The sequence below is a fragment of the Gekko japonicus genome, unplaced genomic scaffold, assembly GCF_001447785.1.
Source record: "Gekko japonicus isolate JY-2015 unplaced genomic scaffold, Gekko_japonicus_V1.1 scaffold251, whole genome shotgun sequence".
Classification (NCBI taxonomy): domain Eukaryota; kingdom Metazoa; phylum Chordata; class Lepidosauria; order Squamata; family Gekkonidae; genus Gekko; species Gekko japonicus.
Window position 1 is genome coordinate 468,696 of NW_015161956.1, and position 21,076 is coordinate 489,771.

Genomic DNA, 21,076 nt, shown 5'->3' on the forward strand with positions numbered 1-21,076 from the left:
GTTAGATTATTCTGAGAGCCTTTATTTCTGAAGGTGAAAGCTAGCTGGAAGCAGAATTAGCAAGGGAGTGGTTTACAAATGTCTTGCACTAAGGGCAACTAATTTATATCCAGTGATCCCAATCATGGGCTGTTTGTTATCACTGGAAGATTCAACAATGAAGCTGAAATTGGTTCCTTGATCCCCATTCTTTATTTAGTACATAACTGAGTGAATGGTCTGAATAAAGGTTCCAAATGTAATACTAGTTTTTAAGCATGGGGGGGTTAACACTACAAAGGGACAAGGTCAGTGGTTCTAGGATCCAGTATCTGCTTCTATCCTTGTGAAAGAAAAAGGCAGTATACTATCTTTAAAAACAGCTAATGTAGATAAGAGCACAAAAAGCTCCCCTTTTACTCTCAGAAAGGCAGCTGCAAATCATGTGCTGGATTTGGGGGGAGTCCTGCTGGAAAGCAAGGAAGGGAACCCACTTGACTTCCTTCCAACCTTTGCTGCTTAGGTGTGTGTGAACATAAAAGAAGCCAGTGTTGGATCAGGCCAATGGCGCATCCAGTCCAACACTCTGTCACACAGTGGCCAAAGATATCAGGTGCCATCAGGAGGTCTACCAGCACGGCCAGGCCACTGGAAGCTCTCCCACTGTTGCCGCCCCAGCACCAAGAATATAGGGGGGGGCATAGAAGAGATAAACTACCAGGAGAGAGGACATGCTTCAACACATTGCTGAGGGGACCCTGTTGCTGGGGGAGGAGCCAACCAGGGGCAAGGAGAACCTAGGAAGGGTGAGAGGGGAGCTTGATATCATCCTTGGCACAGCTGTGGGTCTCGGCCCGCACCAACCGGCCCGACATGCTGTGGCGGAGCGGGAGGTGGGGGCAGCGGACTGGCTCAGCTGGCACTGAGGGGAGACCATGAGAGCTGCAGCGCTCAGCTCTGCCCGGCCAGCAGGGGAGGGAGGAGAGACTGAGAACAGAGGGAGTGAAGGAGGCAAAGGCCCGGCCTTGCTCCACTCATGGCGCCCCCATGCGCACAATGAAGCCCGGCCGCCCAGCCTCCCAGGAAGGAGACCACAAGGAAGGAGGAAGCCCCTGGCTGGCACTTGACTAGGTGGCCCCTGCCAGACCCGCGCACTGCGCCCCCTTGTGCACGCACACCTCCCGCCTCCCATGCTCACTGGACGTGGCTGGCCGCCTCTCCCGCCTCCCAGTGCCAAGTGAGGAAAGGGCACCAATGGCATTGCATGCATCAACGGCCTCGGCGTGGCATTAGGCCAAGGGCCAACGGAGCGAGTGGAGCAGGGCTTCTGACGAGGGGGGGGAAGGGGGTGGGGTGACAGGCTGTGCGGCGCCATTCTAACATTCGCGCCCATAGGCAACTGCCTTACCTCGCCTTATGAAAGCGCCGGCCCTAGCTGCAGGCCAGTGAGTCCCACAAAATGGGACCTCAGTAACAATATGGGGGCAGAGTGGAAAAGGGGAATCAATGGAAATCACTACTCCCTGTCTGAAGACTTAAGTATCCTTTAGATATATATACTTGGATACATACCAATACAAATAACTGATTCTGTCATAAACAGAGCAAGTTTTTCCACCACAATATGCAAGCTGTCTCCCTTCCTATTTCATTTCCCCCAATCCCCAAAGCAGAAAGGCCCACTTCAAGAACAGAGGAAGAGGATACCGCGGAGCAATTCTATCATCACCACTTTACAAGATGTCACCAGGCCATCAACAAGACCTTTCATATTATAGAGCAACATACCCTTAAAATAGTGTTTTGGGTTATTTCATTCCCGTAACAGTAGGGGGGAACTGTGATTTATGTCTCCTGATGAAGATCAATACTCAAGCCTAATTTATAAATTAACTGTGTGTGTGTGTGTGTGTGTGTAAAAAAACCACTTATGCACAGAAATCTCCTAAAATCAATGTCATTTCCAATGCCAAACAAGCAGCATAAAGGTCTATGGTAAAATAATTTGCTTGAACTTTCTAGTTTTAGAAAGGTATTGTGTTAGTAATAGTGCAAATGAACTTAGTTGCCAATGTTTCTAAATTCAAAACATTTGAAAGTCAAACAGTTATTATCAGGAAACAACAAAATTAAATGTTTCTATGGGCTCCATAGAACATAAATGAATTCTAGTACTTATAAAGGACAAGAATATGACAGAAATATAATATTTTATTTACACCATGGGTCATTTCCTGCAGAAGCGCACAAGAGCGGAGACCCGGCAGTAAAAAGCCCAGGGAGCGGGCACATGCAACAAGCCCCACCCCCTGCTCCCAGCAGCCCTCAGTCAGAGCAAGAAGCTGCCAAGTAAGTTGCAGAGCTCCCCCGCCCCCCGGTCCAAGACAGTCCAGTGGCACCTTTAAGACCAAGTTTTATTCAGGTACAAGCTCTCCCTACTCTGCAAGGACAGATCTGCACGTTCCCCCCCCCCAATAGCTAGCAATCCAAAGTAGTCCAGTGGAGCCTGTGCGGTGGGTGTTGCCTTCTGACACACTTCCGGTGATGTCGGGGGTGTGGCATATGCAAATAAGTTATGCTAATGAGTTGTGCTAATGAGCTCCTGCCCCTCTTTTTCTATTAAATGACCCCTGATTTACACAGATCAATTTTGTTCTTGAATTAAAACTTTCTTAAATTTCATAAATAAAAAAATAATCCTTTCCTGATAATATATAGTTTTGGGTGATAAGTTTTCATCTCCAGGTATTTTGTCTGTGTTAGAGCAAGTGAGCAAGAGAAAGACCAACAAGCTATTTTTGAAGTATCGGCCCATTTTCCCCTCCTTGCAAAACCCCACTAAAGACCTGTTTTACTTAACATAGACCATTCCCCAGTAAATATAATAATATGTTGTACTCACAAGTCGTGGCTTTGATCTCATGGAACAATATCCACTGTATCTTGTCTCTCCATCCCGAGGTACTTGAGTATTGAGAGTTCCATACAACACAGCAGACTGGTTATTCTTACCTAGTTTTAGGTACACTTCGCTTTTCCCTCCAATTTCAGCATCGGAGGAGATTACCCATTTATTCAAATCGTCTTCACTGCGAAACTGCCAAGTCACTCTTGTTTGTTCCAGCAGATATTCCTTTAACGGATGCCCCTCGGGCCCTCTCAGATGATCACGTGCTTCTTTTGCTAAGCGTCCAAAGTGGGTCTTGATCCCTTCTATTCCCTTTTGAAAGCTAAAGTTAATCTTTGCCCATGGTGGGATCTTGTCAGGCGGAGTTCCAGGTCTTCTATAGCTGCTATACTGACTTCGGTTGCAACCACCAACAAGAGGTCTAAACAATGGATACAAGCCATTTTGCCAATGATGCTGATTAAGCACCTTGAGAGGTAAAGCCATGACAACCACAAAAGATTAGAACTTGCTTTGACAAACAAGTTCTTTTTATCAAAGTAAAATAACAGATGTCTCTTTCCAGTTGAAGTCGCTCGCTTTCATCTGTAACAATAAGAAATTACACAAAAAAACTGAAAAATTACTGATTCCTTTAATTCATTTCCTCAAACCACCTGAAATGTATACATGCACCTATTGGGTTTACCTAAGTAATGTTGTTCATATTATAGCATAAGAAAAACCCTGCTCGTAAAATGCTTCAGTAAATCAACAAGTAGCAGATTTTGTTTTTTTAAAAAAAGAATGGGGGTCACAAATGGTAACATGTTCAATTCTGCTTCTTTCATGATTTAGAATATGCATCTGTGATGGAATTACAAGACAAAGCAGGTTTTTAAAATGCTGCTTGGGACAAAGAATCAGGGAGGTTATGAGTTAATTTTTCCTGGAAAGAAGAGCTTATGTGAGTAGCTGCTCTACTTGCTCTCTGATTGGTTACCATCAGCTTAGAGAGGAAGTAAAACAGCTGATCTGAAGGAAAAGTTTCATTTGCCTTTTGGTCTTTGTCTAAGATCTAACATTTGGATCAGTAGCCAGAGGGTTTGGCTTCTGAGGGAAGAGACATTTGGGAGTCTGTTTTCTGACAGGCAATAGTCAGAAAAGTACTTCTACAGAGAGAAGAGAGACCCCATTGTCTTAAATATATCAGAACTACTCTGAGGGAGTGTATAGGATAACCCCCCACGCCTATCCAGGAATGGGAGGGAATCCTGTACTTTTGCAGTACGTTAAACAACATGCTCAACCATGTGGTCCAATTCACAAAGCCAGTCCTTTGTCTCTTCAAAGGACAGCATTTCCAGGTGCAATAAACAAGCAGAGAGCAGGAACAGAACAGAGACAGAGTCTCTCCCATAGGGAATGACCAGTTATAGGCCAATTCCAGTCACAAATTAGCCCTGGCCAGGAGCCAATTGTGAGTGGGAATGGGGTGTGCCCATTGTTGGTTGCCATAGCTGCAACACAGGAATGGCTAGGAGTTTGGAGGCACCTCCTGCAGTCAGGTGACCCCAAACTCCAGCTACTTCATCGGCTACGTGACTTCTTGCATGTGAGGCAGAGACAAGAGCCATCAGGTCAGCCTCTTACACTTAGAGGTGTAAAAGAATGTGTAGTTATATGGCATGGTTATAAAGTTTCCCTGGCCAAATGGTCAGCCATTTGGCTTGGACAGGAAATAAGATACAGCATGTTATCATAACAAGAGAAGGCAGGAGGCTTTTAGAAATCAATATTTCTAGACAGGGAGAACTTAGATTCTCAGTCAAGAAAGCTACAGAACCGCTTTATACAGACAATGGATATTGGAGAAGGTCTGGGTAGTTAGAGAGAATTCCCATACAAGCCAAATAGTAAAAGAAGTTATTGCTTCTTAGGTACAAGGAGAATAATTTCACACCAATGAAAGGCATTGGGAAGAGAACCCTGGTCTATAATAAAGGGGAGAAGCTTATATACTTCAGGAGTTAGTGAAAAGTTGTAATATCTAAAGGGAAAACCTAGAACTCTGAAGGGAGAAATCTAGAAACTATAACCAAATGCTATTCTCCAGAAAACAGTATTAAGAACTTGTGCTGAAATATATTAAGCAAAGCACATCTCAATGAAAAGATCTTGAAATTCTAAAAGTAAGCTACAACAACACTCTCTTCTATGTTCTAAACATTCAAATCTATACGTAGTATGATTTTCTAAACTTTGACAATCTCATATCATATACATTCCCTGCCTGTTCAATAAAACCTTTATTCTGTTTTAAAAGTTAATTTTGCCTCACATGCCATTTCATGAGGGTACTTTAAAACAAGACAGTTCCTGTATTTTTCCTTAAGTTCCTGTGCTGGGTCAGAAGCCTAAACTAATATCTGTGACAGGGTGGGACAGTTAAAGTTTATAAAATAAGAAGAAATACACTCTACTGAAGGGCAGCTCAGTCACAGAGGGGAACTAAAAATATTTTTGGGGGAGAGTCAGAGGTCTGTCAAAGCATCACTATGAAGAGAAATCAGTCATATAGTCTGAAGGAGATACACCATTAATATCTGAAGAGAAAGATCACACATACACTCATGCAGAACCATGACAATACGAATGCTATCTCCTTTGTTAAGTTCCCTCAACAGACAAAATATTGAACAATTGCAATATGAGAGCACAGGGAAAAAGCTTTAATATGGGTTAATTCAGTATTTTAGCACAATTTTTCCATCCATCAATGACTCCTAATAAAATAATCACATCAAGTGGATCACTACATAGAAGATGCAGGTCAGGCCCTTTTTTTCCATGTCAGTAACTCAGAGCCAATGACATTATCACGTTTTCAACCTATTAGCTAAAAACTGTGGTTTAGTTCCTTTTTTTACAAAAAGACAGGCCAGAGCTCAAGCCTACCGAACTCTCGCACCTCATGAAGATAGATCCAGATGGTCAGCCGTGTATTATCACGTTTTCAACCAATTAGCTAAAAACTATGGTTTAGTTTCTTTTTTTACTAAAAGACAGGCCAGAGCTCAAGCCTACCGGACTCTCACACCTCATGAAGATAGATCCAGATGATCAGCCATGCTCGTTTGAAGCATTAGAACAAATAAGAGTCCAGTGACACCTTGAAGACCAACGAAGGTTTATTCATGAGCTTTATTTGCTAGCCGTCACATATTCCAAGGCAACTCCGCTTTTTAAAAACTGCTTCCAACACTGAATCCTGGTAGTCTGGTTCACACGAATTATCCTAAATCATCCTAAGGGAATCATGCTTAACCAGACCTGCAACTAGGGAAAGCTAATGGCGAAAAACGAGGATAACAGGCCAACTTCTATGGGGTAACACAAGGCACGCTCATTTGGTAAAGCTGGCGGCCAGGAATAGAAAATGCCAGCGCCAATTCATCCCCTATGGTCCCTTCATGTTCTCCAGGTCAGCTATTTCCCACACGCCAGCCTCACCTACTTTCTATGTTTCCAGAGACCGTACAAGTGCGAGTCCCACGCTGAAAGCCTTCCGGAAGCCTCCATCGATTTTGTCCGTCCCTCTTCCATCTCCGCCCATCAAGGAAACAAGAACTCCGTGCCAAAGGGTCCGAGTTGCATACCGTACCCTATGTCACTCAGCACCTCTGTAACAGAAAGCTGGTCCGCCTTCTTTGGTTGCCGCTCTTCAGCCGTTTGCTGTCCTTAAAAGAAGAGGAGACAGAGCGGAAGTCTGTGTTCTCTTAAGACTTTTTAAAATTATTTTTTGTTTGCCTTTGAAGTAGAACGGGCTTCAAAACCCAGAAGTCTCGACGGCCCAAGCCTTCCAACGACTATTTAAATTGGAACCTGGCTCAGCTCATGTTTTCACAATAAGAACTGTGCTCTTGTTGATAACAAGAGGTTATTTTGTTCCTTTCCAGAGAAAACAAGACCTTCTCCCTAAAACATCCTCTAAAACGAGAAACCCGTCTCGACTGACGCAACAGCCTTCCCTTACTCCTCCCCCCCCTCTCAACGTTCCTTCGCTAGCCCCGCCTAGTCCCGTCACTGCCTTGGTCCTGCCCCAGCAGGCGGGGCGGTGTACGGCGCATGCTCGGTGCCCTTTGTGTCCCGGGCTGGCCGGCGGGCGGCTGGCTCGGCAAAGGCTCTGCCGCTTTGAGTGCCGCACAGGCCGCGACGCGGGGCCCGCGGTGAGAAGTAGAGGGGTCGGGCGGCGGTGAGGCCGGTTCCGCCATGGTGAAGAAGCGGAAAGGCCGTGTCCTCATTGACTCCGACACCGAAGACAGCGGCAGCGAGGAGAACCTGGACCAGGTGAGCAGCGCCGGCGCGCTGGGCCCAGCTGAGCTCCATCCGCGGGAGGCTGAGGAGGCTCCGTGGGCGGCTTGGGGTCCCTCTCAGCGTGGGTGGGGGGCTTCTAGGAAAGAAACGTGGAGCAGAGCGGCGAGGAGACTGAGCAGGCGGGAGGTGTTGTTGGTGTCAGATGTGGGCAACCTCGGAAGCGGTGGCTGAGGTGCAGCGGCGGCGGCGATTTAGGGAGAGGAGAAGCTGATGCTGATCCCTTGAAATGGGGGGGGGGAGTGAACCCTCGCAGGTGGTGAACGAAAGGCATTCTGCGGGACGGACAGTTATGCATCTGGAGGCCCCACCTGAACACGCTCTCTTGGAGACCACCTAGTCTTAATAGTGCTGGGTAGTTCTTGGGTATTACTGCTAGCAGAGCTGTTGCAACCAGTTATCCAGCGTTTAGCTTAGGCTTTGCTCAGAGACATGTTGCCGTATGATGTCTTGGTTTGGCTTCACAGTAAAGAGGTCTACTGTCGTTGTGCAGCCAGCCAGAGGCTGATTTTCTCATTCTAAGCTCAGCCCTGTTGTGTTATAGCTAGAGATCTGGTGAGCATCCTTCTTGGGCCTTCATAGCTGGGTCTTTTAAACAGTTAGTGGTGTTCGGTTAGCTTCTCCTATCCATGCCCTGGCATTGCCTTGAAAATGTTGACCCTTCTTTCTTAGGCATCCTACTGTAGTCGTTGAGCATCTTGTAAGTTTGTCTTGGCTTCTTGCAGGGTGCACTCATTGCTTAGGATGTGTTCATATCTGCTCCCCAGTGACACAGCTTTTAATGTGCAGAGTGCTTTTTTCTGTTTGTCTTAACACATCCAAGGCACATAGATCTTGAGGGGCAAGTAAGCTGCTGCTAGTTCTGTCTCATGCCCACTTGAACCTGGAGACTGCAGCAGTGTCAGATGAATACTGCCACTTGGAAATCAGTAATTCGGCAGTACTTCTGCTAGAAGTAGGTTCAAAATTTATTTGCACAGCAAATACTATTGCATGTACACGAAGAGTGTCTGATTGTATGTTGCAGAGCTCTTAAACATTGATGATTCCAGGTATGTTAGTATGTAGCGGCAAAATAAAACAGGAGTCTAGCGGCCTGTTAAAGACTAACAAGATGCATTCTGTTGTAAGCTTTTGTGAGTCAAACCTCACTCCATCTTGAAATTTTCATCTATTCGGCAGATAAGATTTATACTAAAAAGTGCAAACAATATCTTTTTATAGCATCTGCCCCCTGCCCCTTCTGCCTTTCTGGTTTGTGGCTTTTGTTACAGATGTGTCTGACTAGTGGATGAAAATTTCATGGATTTGACTCATGAAGGATTATACTGGAATTAATTTAGCTCGGCTTTAAGGTGCTATGGGACTCTTGTTTTATTTCCCTTAATTATGTGAACTTAACATCTTTGCCTACATGTGCTTAAACAAGTAGTTTTTAATATGGATTGTACATGGAAATGGCTGTGGATTGTACATGGAAAGGCAGAACCTGAAGCTTGTCTGTTTTGTTTATTTAAACTTTCCTGTTAAGGCCAAGGCAGGTTACAGACAAGATCATAGGACCAGGCAACACTTGAAGTGTAGTATGAAACGGCATAATAGAACCGTAGGCTTCAGAAACCCAGCACATTTGGTAGCCTGACAGGAAAAGTCAGTTCAAGTGCAGTCAGGATGTGGAGTTGTTGCCTTGTGGTCCATCTCTGGGAGACTGTTCCACAATAACATGTTGTTGTTGTTGTTTTTTGTAAGGTGTGGGGGAGATTGGGCCGAATAGACTACAGGAGGGGGAGCAGGAGCTGAGAGAAGGGAATTGAGTACTAGCCAGGGGTCTTGTTGTAGAAAAAGAGCTGCCGGAGCTCATTAGCATAACTCATTAGCATAACTTATTTGCATATGCCACGCCCCCTGACATCACCGGAAGTGACAGAAGGCCACACCCCCTGACATCACCGGAAGTGTGTCAGAAGGCCCGGCTACTTACCCTCCTGCTTCATCCTCATTCCCAAACGGAATGAGGATCGAAGCAGAGGGCGGGGTAAAGAAGGGGCGGGGCTTCACCACGTGACCGCCCCGCCCCCTAGAGGTTCTCTTCCGGAGCTCCGTACCTGAGAGCTCCCCCCCGACTAGAGCCCTGGTACTAGCTACCTTAAACCTTTATGCTGGACATAATTATATATTATAATGTATATAGACATTATTTAATTGTGTTTTTGCTCTTTCCATATTAAGTAGAATAGCACGATTCTTTCATCCAACTATTCATCGTGGTTATTCTAAATGAGCATAAGCAAAGCTGTTTGATACATGTTTGCTTGATAGCCTCCCAGTTCAATATATGTTTATATGAGCCTGCTTGTCATCTGTCTTATTGTAGAGGTCTATTGTAACGTGGCCTTCTTGACTGTAGGCAATAGCACGTGTGCCCAAGGGGGCTAAAAGAAAATAGCAGCATTAAGTATAGATTGCCTTCAGATGGATGTCTGCTGGACTAAGTGCAGTCCTATAGGTATTTGGGGTGGGCATTGAATTTAATTCTTGTAAATGGACTGCACATCTCTAACATGCACAAGTGAATGCCAAATAATCTGCTCAAATAGTGGCTTAGTTCTGTTATGTCAAATATGAATGTTACGTTCCTGCTGCAGTTCATTCTTACGAGACCAAACTGGTGCCTCATCTGCTTTATGGCGTATTGATATGGCTTTGTAGAAAGGATTCAGAGCTATTCTGGGACTCCCTAAACATGTAACAGTGCCACTTATGAGCCACGAGGTAGGCTTATGTTCATTTACAGCAAGTGCAAGGATTGCAGCCATGAACTTCTGGGTATTTGCCTTAGAGATGCATCCTCAAGTTGTACCTCTTTGGTATTGACAGATGCATTTGTGAGCAAATGCAATCCAAGAAATTAATTGTGCTGGATTTTCTATCACCAGTTTTACATTCTGGAGTTGACCGAGACAATTAGTCAAGCAAAGGATTTGTGATACAAGTTATCAGACACGTACACCTTGTTCACCTTTAACCTTGGATCTGAACTTTCCAGTACTTGAAAAATGTGCATGCTATTTAAAAACCTCAAGTGTACCAAAATATAGGAGTGCTTTTGCATTAGGATGTTCTAATGTTTTTCCATCAGAAATCCTTGAGTGCCATTGCAAGGATAACTCTTTAACTGATCAACTGTGTTCCTTGTAGTGCAGGAGTGATAGCGACTATATCCCATGTGCTATTGCTTTGTACTTATTATAGAGGAGCTAGAGGTGATGTAATTGCTCTACTCTTAGCTATGGCACGAGGCTGTACAGTTAACAGCTAATTACTCTTAGTCTTGCGGGGGAGACTGTACATATTACTGAAAATGTGGCTACATTTTTTAATATAGCCATTGAGACTAGAGCTTGACGTTGAAAGAATTTAATCAAACTCGTTAGCTGCATTTCAAATTTTATCTTGCTGTGGAGTGGGGGGGTGAATCTTGTAGGCTGTACATTTCTGTCTTTTTTATAAGCTTTTTTGTTTAACTGTAAGGAATCAAATACCAGTTTATATTATAAAAAAGAAAACTACACTACAGTGGTTGAAAAAATGCACATGGTTTGTTTTTAATAAATTTTTTATTATTTTCCTTCTACGAACACTAAACACTATACACACTAAAACACTAAACTAAAACTAAATGCACATGGTTTAATCCCATCTTCCTACTTGTTGCTCCAAAGTGTTATTTTAAAAATCCACTGTTGAAGATGCTCATCAGTAAAAGGGTCAGGACCACATAAATATTGTTTGTAATATGCCCATTTTGTTAGATATGCTGTATTCCATGCTTTATACGACCATTCTGAAACTGTGGGAAAACGTGTGTATTTCCAAGTAATAAATTCAACACGATTTTAAGATCTGTATCTTCAATCAAATCCTTCAAATAGCACAATAAAAATTGCCTTTGGGTCTTGGGGGACTTTATAACCTGTAATTAAATGAATTAATTTTAATATTAAAGTCCAACATTTCATGATGAACTCCACCAAAGTGTGAAATTGTTTAACATTTTCACCATCTACTGACCAGCAGATGAACTCTAGTGTACTCAAACAGTTCACATGGGGTATTGGTGGATGTTTCCCTGGATGAATTAAGAGCATCTGCAACACTCCTCTAGCTGCATATTGCATGAAGAAGAAGAAGAGATTAGATTTATACCCCGCCCTTCACTACCCAAAGATGTCTCAGAGTGGCTTACAAACTCCTTTCCCTTCCCCTCCCCACAACTGACGCCCTGTGAGGTAGGTGGGGCTAAGAGAGCTCTGACAGAAACTGCTCTTTTTTCAAGAACAGCTCTTATCAGAACTACGGCTTGCCCAAGGTCATCCAGCTAGGTGTGGGTGGAGGAGTGGGGAATAAAACATGATTCTCCAAGATTAGAATCCACGCACTTAACCACTACACCAAACTGCCTCTCTTGTCTGTGAGAAGCTTGTCTGTGATTATGGATATGGTAAGCCTCTTAAGGAATGCCAGAGTTCCCAGGAACACAGCCTGGTAATCACAGGAATTGCAGAAGAAGCTAGTTGATGTTACTAGACGTGGTCACTTTTATAATTATGGGGACCTGTGCCTTGCAAAATGTGGAAATACCATGAATATGGGAATGAAAGCAACACAACATACTTATAACATTTACAAGAGTTTTGCAGACTTTAGCTTGCTTGTCTCATGCTCATATTTTTTGAGGGAGTCCAGGTGAGTTCTTAGAGTCTGAGGTATTAATCCAGTTATTTAGATCCATCACTGAAACTTTTTGAAAAAGTACAGAACCAGGGAAAATCTAATTTGTGTTTTGTTGTTAAAAACGTCACAATTCAGCAACTCTTGGTTGAATTACAGTAGAGGAAATCTGAATGGATATTCATTAGCACTCAGCTGTCTTTTTGAACAGAGTGCAGAGATGATAAATACTTTAAACAGATCAGTAAGCACTAAATAAGTTACACAGCTTGTGATTTTGTGTGCTGTAAAAATTTGGGGGGAGGGGGTATCCAGGCTGATGAAATAGCCAAGAACTGTGACTTCGCATATGAGTCCGTGTCTTGAGCACCTCGCATACAAATGATGGTGTTGGGAGTTGGTGATTGGAGGAGAGTATAAGCAGAAATCACTGTTTACCCTCCAGTGACAGAAACTGACCAGAGTTAATTTCCATCAGCAGAGTAGGGTAGTGGTAGTTCCTCTCTCATTGCAGATGGCTAATTCATCTTCCATGGCATCAAATCACAATGTGGCAGAAAAGCAGTCTGAATCTACAGTTGGTAAAAGACAATTGCTGTCAGTCTTCTGAACTTGGGAGGAAAGTAGTGTGGCCTGATCTCAATTAGGGACAAAGTTTTGTATCTGTGTTGTGTAGCAGGTAATCTTTGGCTAGGTAGATGGAGAGTGGCCTTATCGATTGTAAGTCTTTTAAGGAAAAAATTCAAGAACACATACTATAGCACAACAGAAGATTAGAGAACATGTTTCTTAGGATGTTATTTCCTCACAACTCTTTGTGTGCCTTTTATTCTGCAAGAAGTTTAGGAACTGTTGCTTCAAAAACAATGTGTCGAGAAACTTGCTTTGCTTAGCAGTTTTGTGGCTTTTCAAATCCTTGGTTCAGACTTTTGTGCCTAGTAGAAGTTGCAGAAGGCCTCCCTCTGGGAAAGTAATGTCATAATGACAGAGAGAGATAACGGGATGAGATGGACACAGGTACAAGTGAGATCATGGGAGCTTCAAGGCTAAGACCAAGAAGGAGTTTTGCACTCACATTCTGTCTCATTAGCCCAAGGATCCCTGGGTGGTAGGCTGAGTGGTTGCTTGACTGTGAGCATGTACTCACTGCAGGAATGCTTGGTCATGTGTCTTAGCAATGCACCTGATTGGTCAAACAGAATCAGGCCAACTGAGGGTAGTCTGGCATAAAGTGAGATGATTCATTCTGTTTTTTACCTTTGGGTCATGGTTGTGCCTTGCATGGCCAAAATACCTGTTCTTGGATTTTGGACTCTGAATCTTTACCCGGATTCTGTGCCTTCAGTCTGGTCAGGTAACAACTGGGTCAGTGGACCAAAGCCTATATTAGTATTTTAGGTTAGCTATTTAGATTTTATTATTTTCTTCCTTGCTTTGCACTGTTATATTTGTATACCTTTTGCACATTTATTTTTAATAAACCTTATTAATTATACTTCTGTGGTGTTATTTGGGTTTTGGGGCTTCATTCTAAACCCACTACTTTGCCCTACATTGGCTAAAGCTACCAAACTAATTGTTTTTGGAACTCAACTTTCATGTGTCCTACCTTGCAGGGCTGAGTTCTTAATTAATACCCTGTAGGGCTGGAGACTCTCTCCCTCAGCCTCCTAGTTGGAAAGGTACACAGACAGGCTGGTGTTGGCTTATTACACGTGGTAGTGAGGATTCACTCCCCAGCATTCTGTGTTTTGCTCTTGTCTAACCTGTCACTACCATGGCAGTGTATGAAATCATATGCTCCTGGCTTTCAGAGGCAGGCAAGAATTTTCATTTTGTCAATGAGACACTTTTCCATATAACAAATCATCACTTTCTACAGCAGTTGGGCTGAACCCCTTGGATCTGATCTGGTAACCATGGTGGTGCCTTCCACCAGCACAAATAATTTCTTCTGACAAGTCCAGAACCAAAGGAGAGTTCCACCATTAGTGTATCTGTAGGATCCAGCCCATATAAATCAACATCTTGAAAAAAATTGAGTAAGGGTGAATCACCAGTACCCTTCTGTTATTGTCTGGAAAACTGGATCCTACTGTTTATGGAAATTGCAATCATACACTTCAGTTCATAGACGCTAACACAGAAAGAAACAGACCAAATTAGTTCAATTCTGTCAATTCTGTTTAGTGGGGAGCAGGCAAACCCTTCCATGTTTCAGGGCAGTAATGTTACTAAACTTTTTGGTAGGCTTTAATGTCTCCCCTTCATCTAGCAAATTGGAGAGTGAGACAGCTTTAACAGAGGTACAGCTCAGGTGACATCCTGTTCCCTTTCCTGTTAGTGATAAATGTAGTTCCACAAGACTTCTGAATTTGTGTACCCAACTACCCTGAGCCTACGGGGAGGTGGGATAGAAATACAAATAATACAAATAATAAATAAAAAATACTTAATGCAAACCATAGCTTGCCCTCACAGTGGTGATTGAAGCCATCCCAATTCAGATGTCATGATGATCAGGAAATGGAGGGGGTGGGATTATGCAAGCTTTTGACAGAGTTCCTGATCTCCCAGCCATAATTTTGCAATCAAGTAGTTTGACATATGAACCTAGGACGCTGTCATAATTTTGGCATCTAAACCTATACCTTTTAAAGGGTTTTGTTCCTATCCTTCTGAGAGTACATCGAGATTCTGAAATCATTTAAAGTTATTTTTCCCTATGATCTGATTTTTTTTTTTAAAAAGGCGGTACCCTCATAAGGCATTCTGTGACTGAAATATTAGCACTCCCCCCCCCCCCTTGACTGCTTGTATCAGACGCTTGTCCTTATAGAATTCTGTAGTGGATCTACATGTGTGCTTCAGCTTGTATAAACCATTCCCATGTCATAACTGTTGTGTGGGAGTGTTCCTATGTACAAAATTCTAACTTGGCAAGTGGTCTACATGTTTTTCGTTATCTAGTCCAGAACTGATGTATGGTATATGAATATATGAATGGATGTTTTTATAATGTAGAAGCCAACTGAGAAAATGTGTAAGGACTTTTAACTGAACTATAACATTTCCTTTGTGAAAAGCCCAGCTGTTCATTGTACCCAATTTTATACTGACTTTGGTATGTGTGATAAAGAGCTTACAACATTTAAAAATTATGTATAATACAGCATTAGAAACAGGAGATAATAAAAGCTGTCTGAAACAAAACATTTTTATGCATTTTCCAGAAGCTAATAAGGTTGGGTGTTTGCAGGCTTTCATAGAGATGAAATGCCAGAGAGCCAGGACAGCAGTAGAAAAGAGAGCCAGTGTAGTATAGTAGTTAAAAGTGTTGGACCAGTATCTGGGAGGCCCAGGGTTGAGTCCCCACTGGGTGACCTTGGACCAGTCATACACTCTTAGCCTAATCTACCTCACAGGATTGTTGTGATGATAAAATGGAGGAGAGAACAACACTTTGGGTCCCATTTGGGAAGAAAGGGGGGTATAAATGGGTTCAAATAAATAAGCCTTGTTCTGTGACTTTGATTTTTTTAAAAAGGAATGCATTGTACTGCATCATGCTATATTGTTACTAACTTTATTTTAAGAGTTCATATTTAAAATACTGTTGTGGGGGCAGTCAGAATTAATGTCGAGGTAATTATATCCTTGTCAAAGCTAGAGAAGCCTGCTCTAAAATAACTGTGTGTTCTACTTCTTCAGGAGCTCTTGTCATTGGCCAAACGGAAACGCAGTGACTCTGAGGAAAAGGAAGCACCTGCTAGCAAGCCAACAGCATCATCAGACTCTGAAACTTCAGATAGTGATGATGAGGTAAATACTGTAAAAAAAAACACCTAGGTAGCTAATTGATATCATATTAGCAGTGAGGATATTATGATGGGCTGTTCTTTGTTAATGATTGGCATTGCATTTTATTTATGAGTGGGTCTAGATTTAGAAAATGGCTTATGTTCCCCTGTCTCTAATAGATAATGTCTTATTGGATTTGTCTAGGTATTATTGTGGGCGGGGGAATGGATGAGGTGAAAATGTACAAGGTAATGTTTAGAATAAAAGGACTTCCATTCATAGAAGATCTTTGGATATAGAAGTATTTGGGATGTATAAGCATTATTTTTTCCTTTTGTCAAAGGTAAGCTTTATGTTTCTTGTAACTTAAGATATGAAGGAATTCTGGCACGGGTGCTAAGAACCCCCCCTCAGGCAAATACTGACGTGTTTTGAGGTGCATCCTGACCTGGATGGCCCAGGCTAGCCCAAACCCATCAGATCTCTGAAGCTAAGCATGGTTGGCCCTGGTTAGTACTTGGATGGAAGACCACCAAGGAATTCCAGGGTTGTTATTCAGAGGCAGGCAATGGCAAACCACCTCTGAATGTCTCTTGCCTTGAAAACCCTACAGGGTTGCCTTAAGTCAGATGTGACTTGATGGCACATTCCACCACTATTATGAGGCACAAGAATGAAAAATGCAGGGGAGAAAAAACAAAAACAGAAGGAGGTACACTTTTTTCATAGTTAGGGTATACATGTTGCCATGGAATGTGAGCATTCCTTCATATCCTCACATTTCACATGGACCTCAGTATCTTACCTGCTCACATTCTCTTAATAATGTATCAAAGGACCATAGGGCACAAACCTTCAGAACTGGAAGACAAATTTTGCTGGAGTGTGCCTCCCATAATGCTCCTAGTTAGGAGCAAAGCAGTAGTTTAAGATGCTGCAGAAAAGTCTCAAACACACCTGCTGTAAAGCTGAACAAAACCAGTGAGTATTCCGTACTGTAGGTTGGCTTCTGAGAACTGCGAACAGAATGCAGAGTGGTGGAAAATTGAGGGTTGCCCAACTATTGAGGACTGGGTAGACAAGATACAAGAATACGCAGTTATGGCAAAACTGACAAACTACATCAACCAAAGACTGAAAGAAATTTGGAAATAATTTGCGAGTTTTCTATGACTATTATTTCTTTTCTTATATATCTGAAAGGTTTAATAGTAAACAATAATACTATAAGACATTTTTAATATGAAATGAAAAGTGTAATATGTGTTTATTATAACAAACTTGTTTATCGTAACAAACTGTTGTGTGAACTTATAAGAACATAAGAACATAAGAACATAAGAGATGCCAATGTTGGAAAGTTAAGATTGATAAAATAAAAATGAAAATATAAGTTTTTAAATTAATAGGTCATATATATTTTAAGCTATATTCTTATGCCATTACACCATATATATCTTTCTAAAGATTTGTTCAGTTATTGTCTCATATACTTTGTTACATATACATAAACTTTTTGAAGAAGGAACGTTCTTAATTTCTGCAAAATTGCCCTCATAATAGTTTTTTTGGGCAGTTATATTTTTGATCTGCTTCCCTATTCCTTCTTTTTTCTGTATTCTTTATAATATAATTTTAAAAATTTTAAAAAGAATGCAGAATGGTGTATACAATAAGGGGGAGGGGAATGCCAGTGACCTTAATCATTGCTCCTCCCACTTGCCTTCATATCATTCCCAAAGGATTCTAGACTCTTAGGAGCTGCTCTAAGCTGGATGTAGAAGGCTGCAGTGGGAGAAGGGGGAAAGATCCATTATGTGACCTCTGCTCCATGTGTAATTCTCTGTTTTGTGCCATGTGTTTTACCAAGAGGTTCTTAGTACTTCATGTTTGTTTAACTAGCAATGTTTCATGGTGGTGTTTTGGAAAAGTAATTTCTTGTAGTTTTGTTTCTAAGCTACATAGATGTAATTTGTGTTAGTGTGCATGATCTATCCTCTTTAAAGGAGCAGTCTTCTACACACTGAATATACTTGTTGCAGAATGAAATTTTCCAATTTAGTATCCTCTGATTAATTCATGCAGAGAAATAGCCAGTAGTTTATAAACAGTAAAATGACCATGTTTTTAATGTGGTGTTTAAATGTATATTTGCTGAGAGACCTCACTCTCATTTGCTCCTTTTATTTTACAGTGGACTGTCGGAGGTGCTAAAAACAAAAAAAAAGGGAAAGCAGGGAAAGCAGAGAAAAAAGGAGCCATGAAGAAACAGACAAACAAAACAGCTTCATCGGGCAGCTCTGATAAAGAGAGTTCTGCAGAGAGCTCAGCACCTGAGGAAGGTAAAAGTAGTGTTGAAGATTGTCTTCAGGGTGCTCACTTTTTGTTTGGTTTGAAGAATGGATGTTTCTTCAGAGCAAATTTTCTTTGTTTTGGCAGTAGACTGATGTACTGTAAAAAGCATTTCTAAAACACCAGTGCAGGTGTTTCACAGTCTGTTTTTAGACCCAGAAGTAAAGTGAGAAGGATTTAATTCTTCCCTAAATAAATGCCAGTAACTTTATTTTTCTTCTTAGTCCTCAGTCCTTTCTCCCTCCTTCTGTCAATTTTGGAGTTTCCTGGTGACACTAAGGCTTTATGCAGATAGTCACCTGTGTGTTACTGTTTGAGGTTTCTGATGCTGTTCCTTCATGCTGTAAATTGTATTGGGTTTCTTTCACTCTGCTATTGCAACTAGCAGAAAACCATCTTTTGAATGATATGTGGTTGGAGCCTTTGAATCCGTTCTTCCAGCAGAAGATGTAGTATGGGCATCGTTGCCAGCTGCTTGTTCCTCACTGCAGCTGTTCATGTAGCACAGTTTTTACCCACATGGGTTCCCCAAACCCTTGTGTCATCAGTCCTCACCAGCAACTGCTGCAAGAGGGAGAAGGTGGGGAGATCTGCCACTGCCTTCTGCTGGCAGTTCATAGGATACCACTAGTAGTAAAAACATATGTGGAAAAAGCAGCCAGAAATAAACTGAATTTCAATAGCCAGTGGTCCATTTTATTCAATTTTGTTGCCTAGCACAGGATTTCAGAACTAATGCTTCGAAGTCTGCTATAAATACTTAAGGGACAACAATAGATTGCACTCTGTAACATCTTGGCAATGCGACGTCATCGGTGTTCAGGCCATACAATGAGACATACATTGCTCTGGTAAGAGTGTGTATATATAGAAGTTTCTTTGTCCATACAGCTGGGGGAAGACAATGGAGGTATATTGAATGGATGATACAGATTATTAGGGGAAAGGCACAGTAGGGAGTGGGCTAGATTTCTCAGCCACTTTACTTGTATCCTGAACTAAAACCAGTCTTAATCCTTGTAGAGTTGCATGTACCTAAATCCATCAACTTTTAGTTTACTGAGACATAATAAGTAGGGGTGTGCAGGTGCCCCCCCAGTATTCTTTTATTTGGGTTTATTGGACCTGAAAAACATTGGGATTTCCAAAAAATCCCAGATCCCAATACCAGTATTGTATTTGGATCTGTGTTTTTTAGAAAATCCTGAATTTTTTCCGGGTCCAATAGACCCAAGAAGGAAAAAAAACCTGGGGAAAACAAAGTAGCGGCAAAGCCACAAAAAACAGCTGACAGGTGGAGCAGATTGCAGCTGTTTTTCAGACTTTCTACTGCATCCCCTTTAATGAGGGGTGTTTAAAGAGACTGCAGAAGACAGCCCGACAAACAGCTGGCCCATGGGGAGCCCTGCAGGCTCAGCTGATCTTAGGCAGGACTTTCGAGGCTGCATGGGAAGCCAGCCCTAAGATCAGCTGAGGCAGCAGGAGGCAGAGCACCCCCCACTGGGTCAGCTTTGGGCTGGCTTCTCTTGCAGCATCATTTAAACGAGGCTGCATGAGGAGCCAGTAATCCCAAAGCTGAGCAGACTGGAAGCACTGTGCTTCCTGCCAGCTCAGCTGATTCTCAGGCTGGCTTCTGCAGTCCCTTTAAACTTTAAAGGGACTGCAATAGAAAGCCTGATAAATAGCAGAGAGCACATTGCTCCCGCCTCTCAGCCATTTTTCGAGTCTACCCAAATATATCTGGGATTTCTTTTCCCCTGAGAAATTCCAGATATATTTGGGATGCCGAAATATACCCAAAAATACCAATAAGGTATTTTTTTGGGTATATTTTCAGCTCGATTGGATCTGAATGCACACCCAACATGAATGTATTATCACCTACCATAATCCATGGTTGGTCAATGGTGCTATTTACTTGTGAAGAAGGTAAATGTAATCTCCAGATGCATGGTCATTATGGACAGCATTCTGTAGCAGCAGACAGGTCCCTGTCTAAAGAGCTTGTAGTCCAAAGAGTGAGAGGAATGAGGAAAGAGGGATAAATGCAAGCAAATAACATTGCAGTATGTAGTTAAGCTTCACCTGGATTTTCTTGGCTGCATCAGCATAGTGAAATCATTCTGGTTTTTTTCAGGTGAGGTGTCAGACTCTGAAAGCAACAGCTGTTCATCTAGCTCAGACTCTGACTCGTCATCTGAAGATGAGTTCACAGATGGCTATGGGGAGGACCTCATGGGTGATGAAGAAGACAGAGCTCGGCTGGAACAAATGACAGAGAAGGAGAGGGAACAGGAGTTGTTCAACCGGATAGAGAAGAGAGAGGTGCTGAAGAGAAGGTAAGGTTTGGGTTAGAAATAATTGTATATACCAGTTTCAGGACACACTCTCTCTGTTTGCAAACACTCAGGTTTCAGTTATAGAACATCTGACATCCTTATCTGTCCTTTACCCAGAGTTAGCAGCTATTAAACAACATGCAGTGTTTGAGCCTGGGAGTTCTTATACATTTCCGACCATTCAAGATGGAGGCAAGGTAAGATCCTGGTGAAATGGACTGTGAGAACCAACACGGGATAGGTTGCTCATTGGAAGAGGAACTTGATAGAAGATTATTCTTATGGAGATTTTTTAAACTAGATTGGATGGGGGAGCAGGGGGGGTATTCTTAGAAGTTTTACATAATGCAGGGAAACATGAGGTGCTCTGTTGGATTAGACAAATGCACAGTCTTCTGTTTCATACAATGTCCAACAAAGAATAGAGGCCAAGGCCTTCTCCTGATGTTGCCTCCTAACACCGCTATTCAGAGGATATGGCCTTTGAACATGGAGATTCCTTTTAGTTGTCATGGGTAGCCATTGATGGACCTATCCTCTTGAATGTGTCTAATTATTTTTTAAAGCCATGTATGCTAGTGGCCATCAACACACCCACTGGCAGCTGATCCCA

General features: G+C 42.4%; 2 protein-coding genes across 3 annotated transcripts in view; one reads left to right on the plus strand and one right to left on the minus strand.

The window, feature by feature from the left end:
• Positions 1-6,886, minus strand: part of NDUFAF1 (NADH:ubiquinone oxidoreductase complex assembly factor 1) — a 21,823-nt gene extending 14,937 nt beyond the window's left edge. The window contains exons 1-2 of one of the 2 annotated variants that reach the window (XM_015429515.1): positions 6,384-6,886; positions 2,882-3,472 (exon numbers count right to left, since the gene is read on the minus strand). In XM_015429515.1, coding sequence (XP_015285001.1) covers positions 2,882-3,373 — 492 coding nt within the window. In that variant the 5' untranslated portion in view covers positions 3,374-3,472; positions 6,384-6,886. Of the gene's footprint in view, positions 1-2,881; positions 3,473-6,379 lie in introns of both variants that reach the window. The other variant, XM_015429516.1, reaches the window with a different exon arrangement.
• Positions 6,887-7,002: 116 nt separating this feature from the next.
• The window catches only part of RTF1 (RTF1 homolog, Paf1/RNA polymerase II complex component), a 51,424-nt gene continuing 37,350 nt past the window's right edge, over positions 7,003-21,076 (plus strand). Inside the window, exons 1-4 of the mRNA XM_015429511.1 lie at positions 7,003-7,216; positions 15,683-15,793; positions 17,967-18,114; positions 20,262-20,463. Coding sequence (XP_015284997.1) covers positions 7,139-7,216; positions 15,683-15,793; positions 17,967-18,114; positions 20,262-20,463 — 539 coding nt within the window. The 5' untranslated portion in view covers positions 7,003-7,138. The remainder of the gene's footprint in view (positions 7,217-15,682; positions 15,794-17,966; positions 18,115-20,261; positions 20,464-21,076) is intronic.